Below are 20,897 nucleotides of genomic sequence, written 5' to 3' on the forward strand. Positions count from 1 at the left end.
GCTGGGCAGATGGAACACGCACACGCATACATTTACAAACTGACTGAAGAACTAGATAAGCATCCATAAAACTTCCTAAAGTGAGCAATGTTTGATTTGTGACTTCTTGTCAAGACCATGCATTAACTGATGTGTGATCTTTACAACAGACACATGTCCACACATTCATTGGGCAGCGTGTAATTGCAGTCATTCTATTACAGTAGAAATAATGAATGTGACTCGCGTATGGAAATATATTCAGTATAAATAGCATAATTTAGAGTTGTCCCTAATGGTCTGACTATTCAGTATCCATAGCCACATCAGAAAGAAAAGAAAATCATGAAGAATAAAGGCTGAGGACATGGCCCATGGCCAGACTGAGCTCCAGACTGTGGTGAGAGAGTGTGAAGCCAATACCCTCTCTGCTCTGCCCTGTCTAGGGCAGCACTTAGCTCCTCAGGGGGCTCATTTGCTCGACTTCCTCAATGTGAGCATTCTCTGGCGAGGAGGATGTTAGGTAGACAAGGAGACAAAGAGAAAGTGGGGGTACAAAGTGGATTCGTTTTTTATTTCTTAAATTTATTTGAGCTTTTACCTAACTGAAGAAGTACATTCCATTATGTTTAGATTTCCTTTTTCAGAAGCTCAAATCCCTTCTGAAATATAGCAATCTCAGCCAGATTATGCTTCAGAGCAATTTATACTTGTTTTCCTTGTCCTTGTGCGAGCTGTTTTACGACTCCTGGAATTCCCAGCACTCATCTCATCTGTTTTTGATCTCAGTATCTATTTTCTACACAGCAGCAGCAGTGCGTGGCAGTGTAGCGAAGCAAAACTTCAGTTTTATGACTGTCAAAAGCTGATCTCTATTTATCTCTGAGCCCCATCATGCTGTCAGGTATATGGGCCAGAGATCCAAGCTGCCCTATGGGTCGATGCACAGGATGAAACCTGGAATGCTTAAAATTAGCTAGTAGGTTTGATTGTCTGTGTGATTTAAAGGCAGAGTTGCATGATGGTACAGATTGGGCAAATGCTCACGCTCCGTTCAACCGTCTCTGCGTTGCTGTTTGTTAATAGAGGGTTTAGAGAATGTGGGTCTACTAGCTTTGTAAAGAGATTCGTCATGTGAAAAGATTTCAGTGTTTTCAGGGTCTGAATCGCTTTGTTTTTCATGTCCCAGAGATTTAGCTTCTTTTTCTTTTAAGTTTACAGCCAAATATAGTTATAAGTCTGCCATCTATAAGCTGTGTTGTATATCTTCAACGAGTAAGTCTCAGTTTAATCCATTTTTGTTCCTTAGCAATCGAACATTGAAGTAAAAACGAACTCACATTGATCAAATCAATATATCTGTAGGCTTGAGTGATGTATTATTGTCTACTATGATAAAACAGATAGTAGATTGACTATAGTCAACGTTTGAAACTGACTTGCAAAGGGTTTCTGTCTTTACATTTCAAGTGTGTTGTTTGTAATTTGTATCTTTTATATATATATGTATATATATATATATTCCAGCATCCAGTCAGGAACTAGACCGCATTGTTTCCCACCTGTCTGCTAAAACCCAAAATGAAGACCCCTCAGCAGCTCCTTCACCACTGCCTCGAATCTCCCAGAAGACCCAGCCTGTCCAGAGTGAGGCTCATGACATCAATCCTGATGTCCTGAGCTCTGGAGTGCTCTGCCTGCCGGGTGAGGATCTTCTTTTAATGCTATTAATGTGGTCCTTCATCAATTTGATCCAAAGGCTCATCTTTTAAAATACATTTTAAGGAACGAGAGATAAATCGGGCCATGCCCTAGTGACAGTCACAATGAGAAACACTGTCTGGTTGAATCCGAACTGTAATAGTGGAGAGCTGGTGCGGATCATGGTCTACTTCTTCAGTACACTCAGGTAAACTACATTTCTATTACAAATCAAGGCACACATTACCATTCAAAAGTGTGTAGTACAGTAATTAACAATAACATTGTGAAATATTACAGCAGAATTACTTTTCTAATTGTCTAATAGTAAAATGTATTTTGTTCTTGTGATGGCATAGCTGAATCATCATCAGCAGCCATCGCTCTAGTCTTCTTTATCACATGATACTTTATTTTAATATGCTAATTTGGTGCTCAAGAAACATTTCTTATCAATTTTGAAAACAGTTGTGCTGCTTAATGTTTTTGTGGAGCTCGTGATACATTTTTTTGGATTCTTTGATGAATCAGAAGAACAGCATGTTTTTATAGAAATCTTTTGCTTGCATAAATAGAATATTTTTTTTACTCGCATTTTTGATCAACCTAATGCATCCTTATTGAATGAAAGTATAAATGTATTTCCCAAAAAAACTTACTGACCCCAGACTTTTAGTCTCACATCAGTAGTGTAGCTGTTTTCTTTGCAATGTAATAGACAACATACTTTCTGCTTTTATCAACCTGTGCAGTTTTTGTATTTAGAGTAGCACAATTGTATGTGTGATATATTTAGGCATTCTTCATAAAACATGTGACCCTCATTTGTCACACAGGAAGGAAGTCAGTGCTTTGGGCCTGACTGTCCTGGTGGATGCCCGCAGGTGTTCTCCTGTCCCCGCCCTCTTTAAATCCTTCAACATCCTCCAGGTAAAAACACCCTGACGGTATGATTTGTGATAATGCACACATATAAAGTCTAGCATCCGTTCATAACCTCAAGGCGTTTCTTTTCCCATACTTGCCTCAAAACAAAATGGAATGCAAACTTGCCTTGAATGCTGATATTTAACTTCAACCAGACATCTGCTCCTCAGGAATTCAGAAGACAGCCTGCTAAACTAAAGCAATGATTTGAGAAACGTTTCCATAGACAGAATCAGTCATTTTTGGCTAAAAAAGGCAAATAAAACCAGCACATCATAAATATTTAACTGTGATTTACCAGCTGTGGAAATAAATAGTTGCATTTAGAAACAATTACACAATAGGACATACTCGCACGAGAGAGAGGGAGGTGGGTTTGGTTTTCCTTTCCTCATCTGGGATTGGTTATTTTACAGAATACATCAGTTTAAGACATGAAGAGCCTGGATTCTTGCTTATCAGTAGTTGGTTAACTTGGGATACAGTCTCTGCTTAAATAAAGGTTAATCTTTACAAGTGTATTCTGGACAGGGTGGCAGTAGAGAACACAAACATCATATGTTGTCAGATTTCATTATATACATTTAGTTTGAGTGTTAATAAACAGTGGATGACTTGTCTCATCTGAGTGGCCTTAGACTGTGAACATCAAGTGAACTGATTGAATCACCACAGCAGTCATTTACATGAGGGATGTGAAGAAACCCCTCAGTGATACTGCAGGAACTTGATTCCTGAGCACATTTAATGGAAGTGACTGTAGAGTTTGTGCCTTTCACCTGAATGCAGATTAATGCTGCTTTCTTCTCCTGCCAGCACTCTAAAAGATCGAGGACGTGCCAATGCTGACTTCACCATTTACTTCCTGAGTAAGATAGAGAGCGATAAGCATGAGCAATGTAAAAGTAAAATTGAGAATCTTTTTAATGACAATGTTGTTTTAAATAGCACTGGGCCTCTTTAAGAGGTTTTCATTGTCTCTAATCATTTGAACTGAAGCCCAGCTGCAGAAATCCCCCATGTGACCTTTCCTTCTTTGATCTTTTATCTGTATCTATAACTCATGATGGACAGCATACAAGTGTTGTCTTGTGGAAAAGGTGGCTTTACTGAATGTTTTTGAGATTTTGATGATATGCTGCTAAACTATGTGAACGTTACGTGTTGGAGCACCCTTCATTCTTGAGATCTGTCTGAATGAATGCAGCAGCTCAGTGATCGGTCCTCCGGGAGCAGACACGGGTTCTTCTTCCTTCACTAATACTATCGTCTTATTATAGATATCTATTTGAATACAGAGCTGTCAGCTGAAAAGGACAAGTTTGAATCATGGCCAACAAAGGAATTGACTTTCTTTTGCTTTATAAACAGATTTGGCAACAATATAGTAATATAAATGTAGTATAGTATAGTAAATTAAACTTTTGATATGCATTTTGGATGGGAGATTCATCAAGTATATACATTTGTCATCCCATTTCACCTGGTTTGAAAAAGTTCAGGGTGGATAAGATTTTTAAATGTTTCTTATGCTCAACAATGCTGTATTTATTTGATCAAAAATACAGCAAAAATGTAATTTCTCAATACAATTGATGATTATTATAATATATATTAGCACCACTGTTGATCAGTGTATATAAGTATTGATTTATTTGTAGTTGTTGGAGTTGTGACACATGTTTGAGTCTAGTTTATAAGTCTAATAAAAAGGTATAATCCCAAAATATTCGGTTCTCTGCCAGGCTTTTGTTAACCAGGAACATTCCCCACATTTATCATTCCTTCTCTTTGGCCCCACATTACAGTTGAAAACTGGAAACCTGATCCAACCTCACCATGTATTCATTATTTTAATACCCTCAAAAGTTACAAAATAAAAGTGCACTGCATCAGTAAGTAGGCAGTGAATATCAGCTGTAATTATGTCTCAGCCCTGAAGAGTTTGTTGATGTTTCTGGAACATTCCTTAGTAAATATGCTATTGTTTCATTCCAGCAAAGCTTTCCTTCCTTCTGTTCAGATGTGGCTAAGATGGCATGATAATGCCTACATGATCAGTATGCATGATGAAATGCAAGAAAACCGACAAAAACAGCTCTTAAATGGCACAAACGACTTCTCTGCTCTGTTTTTTTGAAAAACAGTGTTGTTTTTCTGCTCTTTTGTTATGGGGCATACAACTCATTTCATTCACAATGACAGAAGTCTTTTATTGTGGTTCTTCGGGCACATGACAGAAAATTGTTGCTAGGTTATGTAACCTTTAAAAACTTCTGTTAAATGATGTAATTTATGCATATGCATAGTTTAAAGTTGGCAAGTAATTCACCCAATCTATTTTCTAAATGCAATTTATCATATTGATCTTACAATATATTTATAAATGTTCCAATGTTTGCATTTTTTTAAACGTCACAATTCTTCCTCAAAATGTCCTAACTTGATCTTCCGGTGAAACGATAGACTTTGCTCTGGTGACGTATGCTAAAGTTTTCCAAACATTTTGTTTACAACAATCGACTGCAAGCTTGCATTCAGATCGGTCAACAGCTGATGAATATCTAGTCTCCACCCTATATTTTTTTGTGTTGTGAATTTAAGGAATAGTCAAATAGTACAAATACAAGCTGTATTAACATCTGTATCAATAGCACTATATAAAATTATGTTTAAAAAGTCTAATTCATTAATCATAAATGACTGCAAAAGCATTTTTTTTTGGTTGATAAGACCGGGAACTCTGGTTTAGTCAGTGAAATGTGTGTAATTCATGGTGCTATTTATGCTTTATAGTCTATTTAATCTCTACAGGAAGCCATGCCGGGATGCATTCATACAGTACTGCTGCTGGCCGACAGAGATCTGGCTCTACGTGTGGAGAAAACCACTTCTGTACAGGTAGAGAATGTCACAACAGCTGGACAGATAGTGGAGCCTAGACATCTATCTCAGCTATAAGAACAGCCATTGTGGCATCTGAAATGTTTATGATAGCACTGCAAACCAAATTTTCTCCCTTAATTCAGAAGCTAAACCTGACGACTGTTGTGTTCTTTTGGCATCTGTCAGGTGGAGTTGTTGACATCGCTTAAGTCTCTCTATAAGCATGTTGACATCGCTCAACTCCCCACTGAGTTTGAAGGCACTTTCCCTTATTCCCACAGCAGCTGGATCTGTTTCAGAATGGTGAGAAAATCATCATCTTCATCATTCTTGGCTGGAATACCCTACATGTCTTGCTCCCTGAATCTGCTCAGTCAAAGGATGTAAACATGTTTGGTATTTTTAGCCAGTTTAAGAACACATCTTGTTTTCTGTATTTGTCATGCACCTTCTAAAATAGAGGCACAAGTTCTGCTTAAGTCAGAAACAATTTTCTGGTGTGTTAGGAATGACTTGAAAGTCTTGTATTGACTTTTTTTATTTAGTAAATTGTATTTCCAGCCTTAATATGGATTAATGCAGAAAAACTCCACAAGAAGCCATGCAGCCATAAATTAATAAAAGTATTCAGTGGTTGAAAATGTATTATTAATAATGATCACAATAAATAGTTCCTCTGCCAAGTACCTTATTTATACATTTGACATTTAACTTGAAACATTAAGATACCACTGGATTAATCTGGATTTATTTTCTCTAATGGTTTCTTGTTCCTATATTTCTTTCTGGTATGTTTCAGAGGCTGGAGCTGTTGACCAGCCATTGTGAGGATGCTATGAACCTGCTCCAGAACACCATCAGCAAACTGGAGTCTACAGTGCTGCCCCCTACAGCAGAGGTGCTGCAACAGTCAATACAATACTTCTCTAAAAACAGCTCAGCTGAGCAGTCTCACAGAAAAAGCTTTGTCCTAGCCCTGTCCTGAATGTCTTTAATCTGATAGACTCTTTTATCTAAAACAACTTGCATTTAAAATATACATATTTGTCGGTTTTTGCATTCCATGGAGATTGAACCCAAGGTGTTGCTATGCTCTGTTGTTCAAGGAATATATATATTGTAGGTATTTTGACTGTGATCTACCTCAGGAGGGCATCATCATGCCACTAAAATCTTCTATTCTGAGTCTGAGAGCGTTCTTTTCTATTTCCATGAAGTAGAGTAGTGGCACTGGTGTCCGGTTACAGTGATTTAAAGACCGTTCTATTTAGAAGAGATGTCTAGTTTTGAAAAATAGACTTCAGTTTGTGTGTGGTTGGGGTTAGTGTGTCAAGGCTTTGACTGAGTTGACCTCTGGCTGTCAGTGGAGGTCACGGAGGACCTTTTTATCCACAGGCTTCTTGGGGAAAATCAGGTACTCAGGAGAAATAATGATCTCCCAGAGGGGGGTTTATCTGCAGCCATCTTTAAAATCACTTACCAAGGGTTTATTTGAAGAGTAGAATGGAGAGGCAGTGGTTGAGGGTATGGATTTCTGAATGCTAAAACAGCCCCTCTTGTGGATGAAGTGATGCTTAGATGGTAGATGAATAGAAGACCAAAACAAGTCCTCTCATCTCTCTGCCATTTCTCCTTTCTCTTCTGTGTCCCTCCGTTCATTTGAACATGTACCCTCTTCCTTTTCCATGTCTTTTCACTATGATTCGGAGTTATTTTCTCCCTATATTTCCACATAAACCTAACATGTTCAGTTTTCATCCATTTAATAGTTTATTATACAGTGTCTATGAAAGAGTTTTAAAGCGGTACTGTAAACAAAAATGCAAATAGGCTTTTAAACACAGAAACATCCACTGACATTTGTACTTCATGTAATTGCTACCACTTCACTCACAATAATTAGGGTGTAGACATAAGACAGTAATTATGAGATTTTTATCACTTTGAGTACTTTTTCAAATTCATTTAAAAAAAAGGCTTCAGTTGAGATTCCTGAGGTTATTTAGTATAATATAAAACCTTTTCTTGTTAGCTCCTTATAGACTTGGCATAGTGTGGTTAGACTGTCTGCACCATTGGGTAGGTATTATGGATGCTCTTCTGGGTGGCACATGCACAAATAGACTCATCCACCCTGATTACACCACAAAAACTATCTGTGTTTTTAAATTTTAATTAAGATGATGTTTTGCTAATTTGTGGCCCTTGTTTACTTACTTTTTTTTTTCAGGGAATTATAACGTGTTCCATAACATAAACGTGTTCCAAGTAATGTGAACCATTTTAAACATTTTACACACAAAAAAAAAAAAAAAAGAAGAAAAAAAAAACGTCTATACTTGTGATGGCTATGTTTAAAATCATGTACACTACCATTCTAAGTAAATACAGTTTTGTTGCTGTTTTAAAGTAATTATTACTTTATTCAGCAAGGATGCATTCAGTTGATCAAAAGTGACAACGCAGTTTAAATTGTTATAATCAAATCTAATAAATACTGTTCTTTTGAACTTTCTATTTATTTAAAGAATCCAATTTTTTTTATCTTGGTTTTTTCAAGAATATTAACCTGCACAACTGTTTTCAACATTGACAATAAAAAATGTTTCTCAAGCACCAAATTAGCTGCATATTGAAAAATTATTTCTGAAGGATTATGTGACACTGAAGATTAGAGCTGATGAAAATTCAGCTTTGCCATCGCAGGAATAAATTAACTTTTTTTAAATATATTTTTTATTCTTTTGAATAGTAGTGTACAATCACAAAGGATGACTCCAGTCATATTAGTGGCCTAGAAAACCAGTTTGTTTGTTTTTTTTCTACATAGAGCGGGTCAACCCTTCATCGGGCCTGTTGTTTTGAAATTAGATGACCAGCCAACTCATGCTTATGTAATTGGGGTGTAAATCGGATGGTTCGTCATGATACGATATGGTATCGATTCTCATACCAAGCGATACAATATTTTTCAAAACCTCAAAAATGTAATATTTGATTCGATACAGGAGTACTGTATATCGATTGACGTATCAATATTACGTGTAACAAGCATCCAAAATATATAACAAGAACATTCACATTTACTCTGTACCTCAATTGGGACAAAAAATAGACCTGCACATTTTTTTAAATAATAATGAAAATAAACAATCGGAAAAACAATTCTGGCTGCTACTATTGGCTTAGTGCTAAAAAATATTTTCTACAGATAACCAAATTACAAGTAATAGCAGAAAATAAATACAACACAACAAAGACACAAGTTCAATAAACAGTGCTTTTTTGTTAAGTTTTTCAGCTGGGTCTAAAATACATTTTCCGGTATGCTCCAAAAATCTGTAATAGGCTAATCAAATGTAAAATAACTGCACAGTCTTCACTGTATAAATTAAATATAGATTAATAATTTTTGATGTTACAATGGTTATTTAATCAGGAGCAGTGAGCACTTGTATATTTCTTTGACAGCATTAGATGTATTATTAGTTTGCTTTCAATTTAAGAACGAAGAACGGATTTTATATACTGATACGCTTGCCTTTTCTTTCTCAACTGTTTACGTTAATACATATGTCTAACCGACTGTGCTTCCTGTGATATTTGCCAAAATGCAAATTTTGTTTGAATTTTGTCTGTATTTATTCATCCATGGACACAAAAGCGGAAGAGAGCTCAATTTAGTGTTTGCACTGTCTAGACGCGGCTGTCTGTGTGCGTGCTTGTACTTCAGATGTGTGCGCTGAAAACGTCTCAGCACTCGACTGTTCCTCCAACAATCCGGAGCGTCTTTTATGATCACTTTGTACGGTGTCCCTAAGATAACACGGTCTGTTCACTTAGTTTTGTTGTGGCCCCGACATAATAACTTGTGGGAACGTGATATGTCGTGGCCAGGAGATATTAATTTGAGGGATTGTCATATTAACTTGTGGGAATGTCATATTATGTCATGTCCACAAGGTCATAGACGGAAATTATGTGAAAATGTGTACAGTGCCAAATAAGGTGCCTATTTATACTACAGATAACAATATTTTAATTGTGGCATCGATGCATCGTGTCAGACATCGTATCAATATTTAGGTAACTTTTGCTCTGTCATTATGCTGGATCTACACCAAAGGGGGTCAGTATATAAAGTGCAAGACAAGTGTTATATTGTTAAGAAAGACTACAAACGTGTGCACACACACCCAAAGGTGTGGCAGTTATGTGTATTACACATTGTACTGTATCTTAAGCTCATTTGATCACTTAATGAGTACAAACATGAGCTGGTATTAGATGAAGGAGGTGTAGATATCATGTGATGAATAATAATGCCTGTGTGCGTGAGTGTGTGTACAGGTAATGTGTGCTGCTCCAGGAACCGCAGTTATTACTCTCTATGCTGATGGAGTTTGTGAGACAGGGAAATAATGATGGGGTGTGTGTTTGTCCTGGAGAAGGGACAGATATTACTCAGTGTGAACAGTAGATGAGATGTGTATATGTAATAATAAGGTGTATGGAGTGTCTGTGTTTTACAGTAATGAATGTGTGTTTGTGCGTTTGCAGGAAGCACAGATCTTATTGTGTAAGTACAGAGAGTTGATGAGGACTGTTCTGGAGGACAGCAGGTTGGTGCGACTACAGCTGGAGGGAGGAGCCGCTCTGTCCCGTTTGCGAAAAGAGGAGACCAGCGTCAGTCTGACAGAGGACTACAGGTGAGAAAATATCATCCAGACAACACCTTTAACCTACTGCACACATCACAAAAGTTAAGCAATTTAATTATGCTGTCAACAGGCAACATTTTTTTGGTCAAAGGCAGCATGACATGTCCTATGTAGAAAAGGCAATCAAATCCCAGAATACACACTAGCAAGCTCACTGAAAAAATATATGCATTAAATGCAAGAAAAATATTATTATAGAAACACCAGTCAATATTTTGTATGGGACTCTCTTATGCTCATCAATGCTGCATTTATTTGATCAGAAATATAAAAATATAAAATACAAATAAAAAAAACTGTAATATTGTAAATAGTATTACAGTTTATTTTTTTTATTTTTTTTATTCCTGTGTTGTCAAAGCAGAATATTCATCAGTCATTACTTCTGTCCTCAGCGTTTCATGATCCTTCGGAAATCATTCTAATTCTGATTATGATTTTGTGCTCAAATAATCATTTTTTTCTTCTTTATTTAATGCATCCTTACAGAACAACAGAACATTATTTAAACATTACATACTGAAAGGGCTTTTATAAAAGGAGAGCCTGTAAATGACATGTTTGTATGTGATATGCATACTCATTATGAAAGTGATTTTCAAATATAGAAATCAGTTGTAAATTGATTCATGTGAGTTCCTGCCTATGTAGAACATTACAGCTGAGTCACCAATGAAGTTCTAGTAACGATGCAGCCTAAATAGGTTGGAACTAAATTGTACAATTATAAGAGACATTCGAATGACAAACAAGAGAGAGATAATGAGAGACAAAAAAAAAAGTGTTGAGAGCGTGGGAGAGCATGTTCAGATCTCTGATGATCAGGGCTGGGTTCAGCTCGAGGTTGAGGGAGTGTGAATGTTATTTCCCACAGCTGGGCCAAAAGAAATGTCTTTATCTGCACACAATCATTTCATCCTGAAACATACACACATAATCTCAGAGCTAAACAGACACCAGTATGCGCTTGTGTCTGTCTCTGATAACATAGTATGGTTTGGATGCAGCAGAGCTCTGGTGCTGCTTCCTGTTTGACTTTGCTTAAAACACACAGGCATGTCTGCACTGCTCACTTTCAAAGCCTCTCGCTCAGACACAAACACTCGAGCTCGGTGTTTGTGAGGGTCTCTGCTGATAAAGACCCGGTGGGTCGCTCGTTGAGGGTTTGAATTTAGGTTTCCCACAGTCTTCATCTGCTTAAACATGCAAGCGGCAGCAATCTAAGCCAGACTCTCCAATTCTGTAACCTGATTTATTGTCGGCATTGTCATCTCCTTCCCTTTTGTGTCTTTCATATTAGGTAGTTTAAAGGCGGTGCATGTTCTTCAGGTTGCTCATTTGCTGTCTAATGAATGCCAAAATGAAACCTTAGCTGTCTGAGCTGCTCACACACAAACGCATCACCTGGATGCTGACAGACACACAAAGGGCTCAGCCTGACAGGTGTGACTGACTCTAAAGTGCTTGACAATAGTGAACAAATCCGGCCCTTTTCTCTGCCTTTTTCTGTGTTTATGACACTGACTTCTTCCCTCACACATAATCCCTCTTAGTCGAGTCTTTTTAACATTTCCTTTGGATCCGAAAGGTGAACTATGACCCCTTGCTTTTTTTTACTGACAGGAATGATTACCATGTTACTCACCGGTAGTCCTACAACCTAGTTTTGTTTCAAATATACATATGTTTATTCCTCTTTTTTTATTCTCTATAGTCCTTGTCAAACTGTATAATATACAGAGCTGGGTAGTAACGGATTACATGTAATCTGGATTAATCAGATTCCAAAACTCAAGTACTTGTAATTAGAGTAAACTACTTTTTAAAATACTCGTAATCAGACTACAGTTACTTTTTTATGGATTACATGATTACATTTTATTTACACAATGGTAATAAATTGTTCACAATTCATTGATTCTCCTAATTTTTTTTTCTTCCTTTTTTAGTCTTTTTCAAAATTCATGTTTGCAATGTAGCTATTTTTGTTTTGTTTTTCATTGATACATTCATATGCACGTCTAGTCTTTTATTAGATTGAATATTTAACCTGGCAGTGATATTGCTTTGAATTTCATGTTTTTCAATATAGTTTTTTTGTAGTGTAGCTGTTTTCCAAATTTACTTAATTAGAAGTAATTCATTATAAGTTTTATTCAGTGTTACTAGCAAACACTAACAGCAAGGCACATTAATGTTAATAAGTAATGTTTGTAAGTATAACTGTCCACACATTGCACTTGAAAAAGAAGCAATTGTGGCTCTTGTTGGTGAATTAAATATATTTTGTGGAATATGTTTTTTCTTTGTATATGTCAAAATTGTACAAGATTAGGCTAATTTAATATATGTGCTATCAAATAAGGGTTAGCACAAATGTAATCTAAATGTAATCCAAAAGTAATCAGATTACGTTACCAAAAAATGTGTAATCTAAGAGATTATATTACAGACTACAAATTTTGTCATGTAATCTGTAATCAGTAACTGATTACCATAAATAAGTAATCTACCCAGCTCTGATAATATATATGGTATTAATAGTAGTAGTAGTAATAATAATAATAATCAAAATAATAGTCACCAGTAATCCCTAATAAAAAAGTAGCCTAATTAATAAAAAACTATAACATTTAATTTAATAGCAATAATATTTAGATATTTTTTTGTAGTGCTTATTGTTGTCTATTATTTCCAATTATTATTATTAGTATATTAAATACTTTATAACATAGAAATATAAAATGAATCACAAACGTGTTTATTCATCATTTTGTCTCTACCGAACAGAATTAATCAACAGTGCTATGAGTGCTTCATTGAGCTGATAATGAAGGCTTCTGGTTTTTCATCCATCCATCTTTAGACTCTTATCTCTCTCACTCACTCTTTTGTCATTCTCTCCTGCTGGAATGTCTTTGATATGTCGTGCACGCTGTGATAACCCGTGTTTGCTCTGGGTGTGTGCTGTGAATGATTGGTGGGTTTTGGACTTATTCTGAGGTCACTGATTTGCCTCCCATTGTGTGTAATACTCAGATTGTTCCAACACTGAACTTGCATCCACCAAAACCCTAAAGTTCACCCCCAAATTAAAAATCAATTATCATTTACTTTCCAAACCTTTTGAACTTTTCTTTTTTCTGTAACTCTGTTGCAGCTTTTTTCCACACACTGATATTAAATGGAAACTAGGGCTGTCAAGCTCCAAACAGACAAACCATGAAAAGGACTTTATTTTAACATGCAAATATGTATATATGTGTATCTAACAGCAGGGGGCACAGTTCAGTGTGACTGTGTTGTTGTGCATGTGCCATGTTTCTGTCTGCATTACTAAGTCTTACTTCCTTTGACAAGTATTCAAAAAAAGTTTTATATTCTAATATTGACATTGGTGTTATGTTTGGATCAGACACTGATCACTGTTTGACTGAGTAAGCTGGCATATTGTTGAGGGGAAATGTTGTATAAATGTTTGACTAGAGCACAATACAGTATTATGTAAGTGAACTACAGCAGTGATGAAGTCATCCAGTAGATATCAGTCTCTGCTGCAGTGCACAGTGTGTTTTGTCAGTGTGTATCACAATGCATTTTTAACACACAAAATGCATTTTTACTCCTATTTCTTCGCGATTTTGCAATTAAAGATAAACATTTTCTCACATACTATTTGTACGGTATCGCTGTATTGACTTAATTGACATAGTTTCTCTCATTTATAGTCTTTTTCTTTTTTCATATAACACACACACAAGCTCTAGCTCTGCTCCATACTGTCACCCATTACTGTAAAACTAACTTGCACATCTAATTACATTCAGTCTCTAAAAGCCTGGCCCAATCAATAGTTCTGTAATGCTGTCTTAGCCAATGAGACAAGAGTTCTGCAAGCGCGTCTAAGCCAATGAGAGGGGAGTCCTGCAGTCAGTGTTTCTCTGAGCTCTGATGCTTGGAGTTTCTCTCAGTGATTAGAAACAAGTTTAAGACTATATGTAGACTACATTTAATATGCTAAAGGAATCCTGTTGGTGTGTGTTTTAGAGATGCCATCGAGAGTGCAGGCTGTCTGTACAACCAAGTGGACGAGTTGGTTCACAGACTGGTGATGCTGTCCAACAAATGCACACAGGAACTGGAATTCATCATGGAGTTTAAGACTCTGGAGGAGGGATTCAGAGAGGTGAGGACTAACGTTTTGCACTTGCTATTATGAACTGTATTAATGACAGATGATAATAACAGCTGCGTCTGAGACTCAGCATATGGTACCTGTTCTTTATTAGGATCGTTTCTTATATTTGCTTGAAAATAGATCATTTTTAAATCAATTTTAAAACACTTTACAAATCCTCTATAAACATACTTCTAAGTATGTACATTTTAAGTCAAACTTTTCACTTAAATTATGAAATGAAATAGATTTTTGGTAGAAAGGACTCCCAAATAGAAGCATTTGCAATGATAATATGAGCCCAGTTTTTGTCTGATTCTCAACAGTGTTTTTGTAGTGAATTTAAACTTGAAAAATACTGAACACTGTACTGAAGTACCACACACAAGCACACTGACTCACAATCAGCCTTACTAAGCTACACGCAGACCTTGTGATTTATTCTTCTGATTGTTTTAATGGATGATTGTACCCAGCAGGCAGAAAGAGGGGGAAAAATCCTGTTGGCAAGGTTATAGTGGAAGCTGCTGAAGCGGATTAGCCAAGCACACATACACATTCATGCACATCATGAGAAAGTGTAATCTAGCACTATAGCATCTCACAGATATCAGATCACAGACACGTGAAGGATGTGTTTGTGTGCTTATGTTTCAATCTACTGCCAAAGTCTGCTGTCACAGAGAACAGAGAGCATAAATATGTGTCGTTCTGGGTGAAACTAACAGAGTGACGCTGGACTGAAGCAGAAATAACTGTTTGTATGTATATGTTGTCTCTTAGGTGAGTCAGTGGATAGAAGAAGTGGGCGAGACTCGTCTGCAGACACTGAGTGAGCTGGAAGATTCCTTGGAGAAGTTACATCATAAACAGACTGTCTTCAGAGAATTTTACACCGCTGCATATGTATGTCAACTCTTATTAAACTTGTTTAACACAGCGCTCTTTACCCCCTGCTATAGCATCGACATTTTTTTTTTTTTCATATTTTTTCAACAAATGCCTTATGATGTTTTCATTTGAACTGAGAGGTAATATTTTACAGCAGGTGTCAAACATTTGCTTTATTATGTCAACATGAGCTTGAAGAGCGTTTGTAACTGTTCAAATGTAGTCACCTCTGTCGCACCCTCTGTTTTCATACCAGTGCACTGTGTAATTCTGGGTGTGTGTGTGTGTGTGTGTTCAGGAGCACTGTAAGAGCGGTGAAGCTCTCCTCAAGCGCTTAGAGAAGTGGGAAGACATCTCTTCAGCAGAGCTGCAGGTGTACGAGGTGAAAGTACGCTCATTCTGGGTCCATCTACATGATTTCTCCCAGCGAGTGGAGGAAACCAAGGATAAAATTGACAAGACCGTTCGACTCTACGAGTTTTTTGACAAGGTGAGTGGTCATTAGTCGCTCGTAATATGATCTCCCCTGGAATTCTCTGTCTTTCTGTTTTTACTTTTACTACTTGTGCTCACTTGTCGTGCTACTGGTTTTGAGCTTGAACACCCTGAAGCTGTATTCTCTGTAACTCTAGTGTAGAGTGTGAAAAGTTGAGAAGATTTTCAGATTGTGTAGAGGTGATTTGTTAGAAAGGTTGTTCTAAATGGTTTAGTATGGGGATAGTTCACCCAAAAATGATAATTCTGTCATCGTTTACTCACCATCATGTCATTCCAAACCTGTATGACCGACTTTCTTCAATGTTTTTTTCCCCCTTCATTCAATAAAAATCACTGGGGTGCTATGTTTGGACCCCATCTAGTTTTGAAATACCTTCTGTTGAGTAACAAAGCAAGTCATACAAGTTTGAAATGGCAAGACGTTGAGAAAATTATGAAAGAATAACGATATAAATAACGAATAAAGAATTTTTCAGTGACCTATCCCTTTAATTATATGTACTGGATTGCTTGAGGCTTTATTTGATTGAAATATTGGTTTGGTGGATAATAAGAGATTACTCCGTGTACTGGTACTGTTTTCTAATTACAAGGTGTGTAAATTGCTCAGAATGATTAATACATTTGTGGTCATTCTAAATGTAGTTTCCCTATAATCAAGAAGGCTTGGCGACCCCTGGTGGAGGTCATGACCCCTAGGTTGTGATACCTTGTCTTATTTAACACTATCTGTCCTCTATATTTCCCCAGTGCTGAAACCTTTAGAATTAACAGATAATTTGACATCACAATTTTGAGTTGAATGATCTAGATAGTGTTAAGGGATGGCAATGGAGGACTTTTTCATGTATTTTTCCATCAGCCTCTAGTTCCTCTGAAGAGAGTACAGTGTTTCTAAAGCACCAGCTATTACGGAAATCCCTGACTGGCGGTGATGTCAGGCAAACAAACACATTCACACACACACACACACACACACACACACACACACGATTGTCTCTGTGATCAGACCATTGTGTTTTTCCTCTGCAGTGACACTGGGTGAGTGTTGAACACTTTAGTCTGTCTTCAGTATTTCCCCCTGAGCCCCGGCAGGGACAGATAGTCCAGTTGGCTGAACGCTATCAGATTTTATCATTAACATAATCGTAGTGTTGCTGAGCTATCAGATCATCCACATATATACTCCTTGTCCTGTAGGCATGACCACCTCTTCCAAGCCCTGTCCTCCTTCCATTGGCATACAGACAAAGGTTGTTAGGGTATTCGTGTATTAATCAAAGCTTTTGATTGGACGTGAATCAAAAGCTGGCTTAGTTTATATACAACTACCTGTTTCTAGACCAGTCTCTGACAGAGCACGCATTTTATCCTCTTTAGACACTTGTGGAACTCACTGGGCTCATCTGACTGGCGCACATGAATGGTCATTCACACCAATTCCTGGGCATGTCATATTGGGCTTTTGATTAGACTCGAATATGACAACATCGCTGGTTTTGTATTCATTGTATAACAGTATTCATGTGTGTATTAGCCTTGTGTGAGCATTATATGTGTGACTCTGTGTGATCATTGATAGCACAGAGTCTTTATCTTTGAGTGACCACATGCTGGACTTGATTTGTCTTCGATGACGGATGGACTCATCCCAGATTTAGAAACTGATTTGAGCGATCCGAACACGGCTGATGAGCTGGCCAGTGTGGATTGTGGTCCTCAAACACAATGGGTATGCTGTGACAGCTGAGGCTGAGCGAGACCACAGGACACCAGACTCTATTCATACTACAGGACAACATCAATGAATGAACGGCTGAGAAAGGTTTCAGTGCTCATAGAAGACCTCAAATATCATAGAATTGCAAAACTGTGATTTTTCAGTCATGGAAAAGTCATGGGAATTTCTAAATGTCTTAAGAAAATCTTAAACGGTTATGGAAATATCTGTAGCAAATGTAAAACTTTTCTGTAGTAAATGGAAATTTCTGAAATTAATAGTTTTTCTGTCAAATATAAAACTGTTCAAAAGTTTCGGGTCAGTACATTTTTGAAGTGTTTTTGAAAGAAGTTTCTCTTGCTTGCTAAGGTTTCATTTATTTAATCATAAATACAGAAAAACTTTGCCATTGTGAAATATTATTACATTTAAAATGAACTCGTTTCTATTTTAATATATTTAACAGTGTACTTTATTCCTGTGGTGGTAAAGCTGTATTTTCAACATCATTACTCCAGTCTTCAGTGTCACATCATCCTTCAGAAATCAATTCTGATATGCTGATTTGGTGTTCAAGAAACTTTATTATTATTTTTATTATTTATGAAAACAGTATTTTTGTGGAAACCATTATATATTTTTTCATGATTCTATGGTAAATAGAAAGTTCAAATTAAACTGATATCTTTCGCATGATGTATTTACTCTCAGTTTTGATCAATTAATTCATACTTTTACTGAACAAAAATATTTCTTTAAAAATAATTAAGAAGAGAATTTACTTAGGTCACACAAAAGAGATTTCACTTATGTGTGACCTAAGGTTTCACTTCAAAATAAATATCTAAAGTGAGTCAGTGAGTGTGAATGAATGAATTTACTCTGACCTTACTGGGCACTGTATGAGCTTACTGACACACATTGGGTGACAAACATAATATTGACAATCTATTGTCTGGTTCAGAGCCCTGCAGGCAATCACAGCAGCCAGCAGTGCAGAAAGTGACAGCGAAGCTGTGAGCATCAGCCCAGTGATAGAGCCCGAGGCACAGCAGACAGTAGAGCTCAGTGTGTGAGACCGAGTCCTTTCTACTCCAGATGGTCTGCGTGTGTAAGAGGGCAGAGAGAGGAATCACAGAGATGGTGTTTGATGGGAGGATGAGGGCAAACTGACTGGATTGACCGTAATGCTCATCTTTACAAGCTAGTGTGGAACTATCGTCTGTGAAGATTTTTTTCAATTGCTGCCAGTGTTATATTTTAAATTCATTCAAACTCTTACATTAGTATTTGAAAATGCAGTTTCAGGGTTTCACTCATCTCTGTAATGCTACTAGGCAACTCATTTCCTCTTGTGTTTTACATGGTTTTAAGCCTAAACACAAACGGTCAGACATTGCATGTCAAAGAAAATAGCACCACCATGTTGTCATTGTAATGATAATACGACAGTACAACTGAATTAACGCACTACAGGCTTCTGCTCAGAGAGGAAGAGCATATTTATACCCTCTCACAGTGAATGGAAATGGATGAATCTCACAAAGACATGTCCAAGTCACATTTTACCCAAAATCAAAAGAAAATAATTATATATATGGATGTGTGTGTGTGAGAGAGAGGACTGTGTGTGTGATATATACACATACACATACATATACTCATACATATTGCATATTGCAAAAATGTATTGCTATTTCTGTAATTCACATTATATTCTGTGGTTCTAATTAAATTCTTATTGGTGTTATTTTAATATTACTTATTATTATTATTATTATATATATATATATATATAAAGTGTTAGTATTATTTACATTTTAATTTTAATTTAGGTTTTGAGAATTTTGTGATTTTTCTTTTGACATTTTATCAGTTCTTTTGTTTTGTAAAATATTTATTTTTAGCTTTAATGTTTTTTGTTGTTGTTTTAGTTGCAACAAGGCAACATTTCTAATTCCATTAAAGTTTTAAAAGTTTTTCCTAATATTTCTATTTTATTTGAGCTTTATTTCATTTAAGATTTTTTTTTTTACTAATTTAATAACAACTATTAAAACAACATTGTCCTTACTGTAATAGTTTTCATATGTTTAGTCTATTACATAAACACTTTAATTGCATTTGTAACAAACTATTTCAGAAAATGAAATAGTTTTGTTTGTTTGTTTCTATTTTTATTTGGTTTTTATTTAAGAAGCATGTAATTTATCATTTGAGCAAATCCAGTAGTGACACATGCGGCAGTTGTTGTATTGGATTAATATGTGTGTATGTGTGCAACATACTGTGAGCGGTTTAGTATTGATCAGGTTATTGATACTCCCGTGTCTCTAAGGAATGAACTCTTTCCCCACATGCCTTCTGTTGCTGTTTTCATCTAATCCAGCTCTAACTGAATACAGCTTACAGCTTGCTCAACCATACAAGTGTTACACATACAGAACCAGTAAAAACACATTTGTGACCCTGGACCACAAAACCAGTCATAAGGGTCAAGTTTGTGAGTTGAGATTTATACATCATTTGAAAGCTGAATAAATAAGCTTATTAGGATATGACAATATTTGGCTGTGATACAACTATTTGAATATTTGAAGGTGCAAAAAAAAAATTGCTACAAATATACCCGTGTTACTTGAGACTGGTTGTGTGGTCCATGCTCCAGGGTCACATATATAGTTTTGACCTTGCTGGACTTCACGTGATTATACCAGTCACTTGTGTGTTTATCTGTGTGTTTATGAATCATCGACTGGGCCTTTGGCTGGGATTTTACCCTTCCCATCACCGCTCTGGATTTTATCACTCCATTCACAAGGTCCAGTTAGCACCAGTGTGCCAAGTTTCAGCCATCGCTCTGCCGTCTTTCCTTTGACCTTTCTGGCGAAGGGCTTTGTAGTGTTGTTGACAGACACCCTCCTGTCCCATCCCCCCCTTCCCTCTCTGCCCTCTACCCCCTCTGCCCCCTCCGCCTCCGCCTCCTCTAGTGAAGTTGCTGGGGCAGACCCATCTGCTATTTAGACTTACATTTGCCTGTGAATAGTAGGGAGGAGGGGAGTGGGCGCCACTGGCTCTCTCTCTCTCAGTTACTTTGTCATTCTGAGAGAGAGAGAGAGAGAGAAGGATGACTGCCGCCGCTCCGTGCTCTGGTCATGGGACCACCAGCGTCTTAGCCGAGCAGGAAAACGGATATAGCCATGGAGAGGTAGGAGTTTAGAGGAGCGTTATGCTGATTAAAACAAGATTGTTTGACTGATATGTGGTGCTTTTAGTGATGCACAGGAAGTTTGTTTTATTTTTTAATCTTTGAAGACATGCCAAGACTCATGTTTCTACTGTAACAGATGTTGTTTCTCATGAGAGGCCAATATAACTGAATGGCCAACTAAAATGT

General features: G+C 36.8%; 1 protein-coding gene across 3 annotated transcripts in view; it reads left to right on the top strand.

Moving 5' to 3' along the window:
• The window catches only part of LOC127962438 (uncharacterized), an 80,984-nt gene that overhangs the window by 43,635 nt on the left and 16,452 nt on the right, over window positions 1-20,897 (top strand). For all 3 annotated transcript variants that reach the window (XM_052561999.1, XM_052561997.1, XM_052561998.1), the window contains exons 4-13: window positions 1,507-1,683; window positions 1,765-1,888; window positions 2,517-2,610; window positions 5,422-5,508; window positions 5,680-5,796; window positions 6,293-6,391; window positions 10,054-10,202; window positions 14,262-14,400; window positions 15,175-15,297; window positions 15,581-15,772. In XM_052561999.1, coding sequence (XP_052417959.1) covers window positions 1,507-1,683; window positions 1,765-1,888; window positions 2,517-2,610; window positions 5,422-5,508; window positions 5,680-5,796; window positions 6,293-6,391; window positions 10,054-10,202; window positions 14,262-14,400; window positions 15,175-15,297; window positions 15,581-15,772 — 1,301 coding nt within the window. The remainder of the gene's footprint in view (window positions 1-1,506; window positions 1,684-1,764; window positions 1,889-2,516; window positions 2,611-5,421; window positions 5,509-5,679; window positions 5,797-6,292; window positions 6,392-10,053; window positions 10,203-14,261; window positions 14,401-15,174; window positions 15,298-15,580; window positions 15,773-20,897) is intronic.

Source organism: Carassius gibelio, chromosome B7, assembly GCF_023724105.1.
Source record: "Carassius gibelio isolate Cgi1373 ecotype wild population from Czech Republic chromosome B7, carGib1.2-hapl.c, whole genome shotgun sequence".
NCBI lineage: Eukaryota > Metazoa > Chordata > Actinopteri > Cypriniformes > Cyprinidae > Carassius > Carassius gibelio.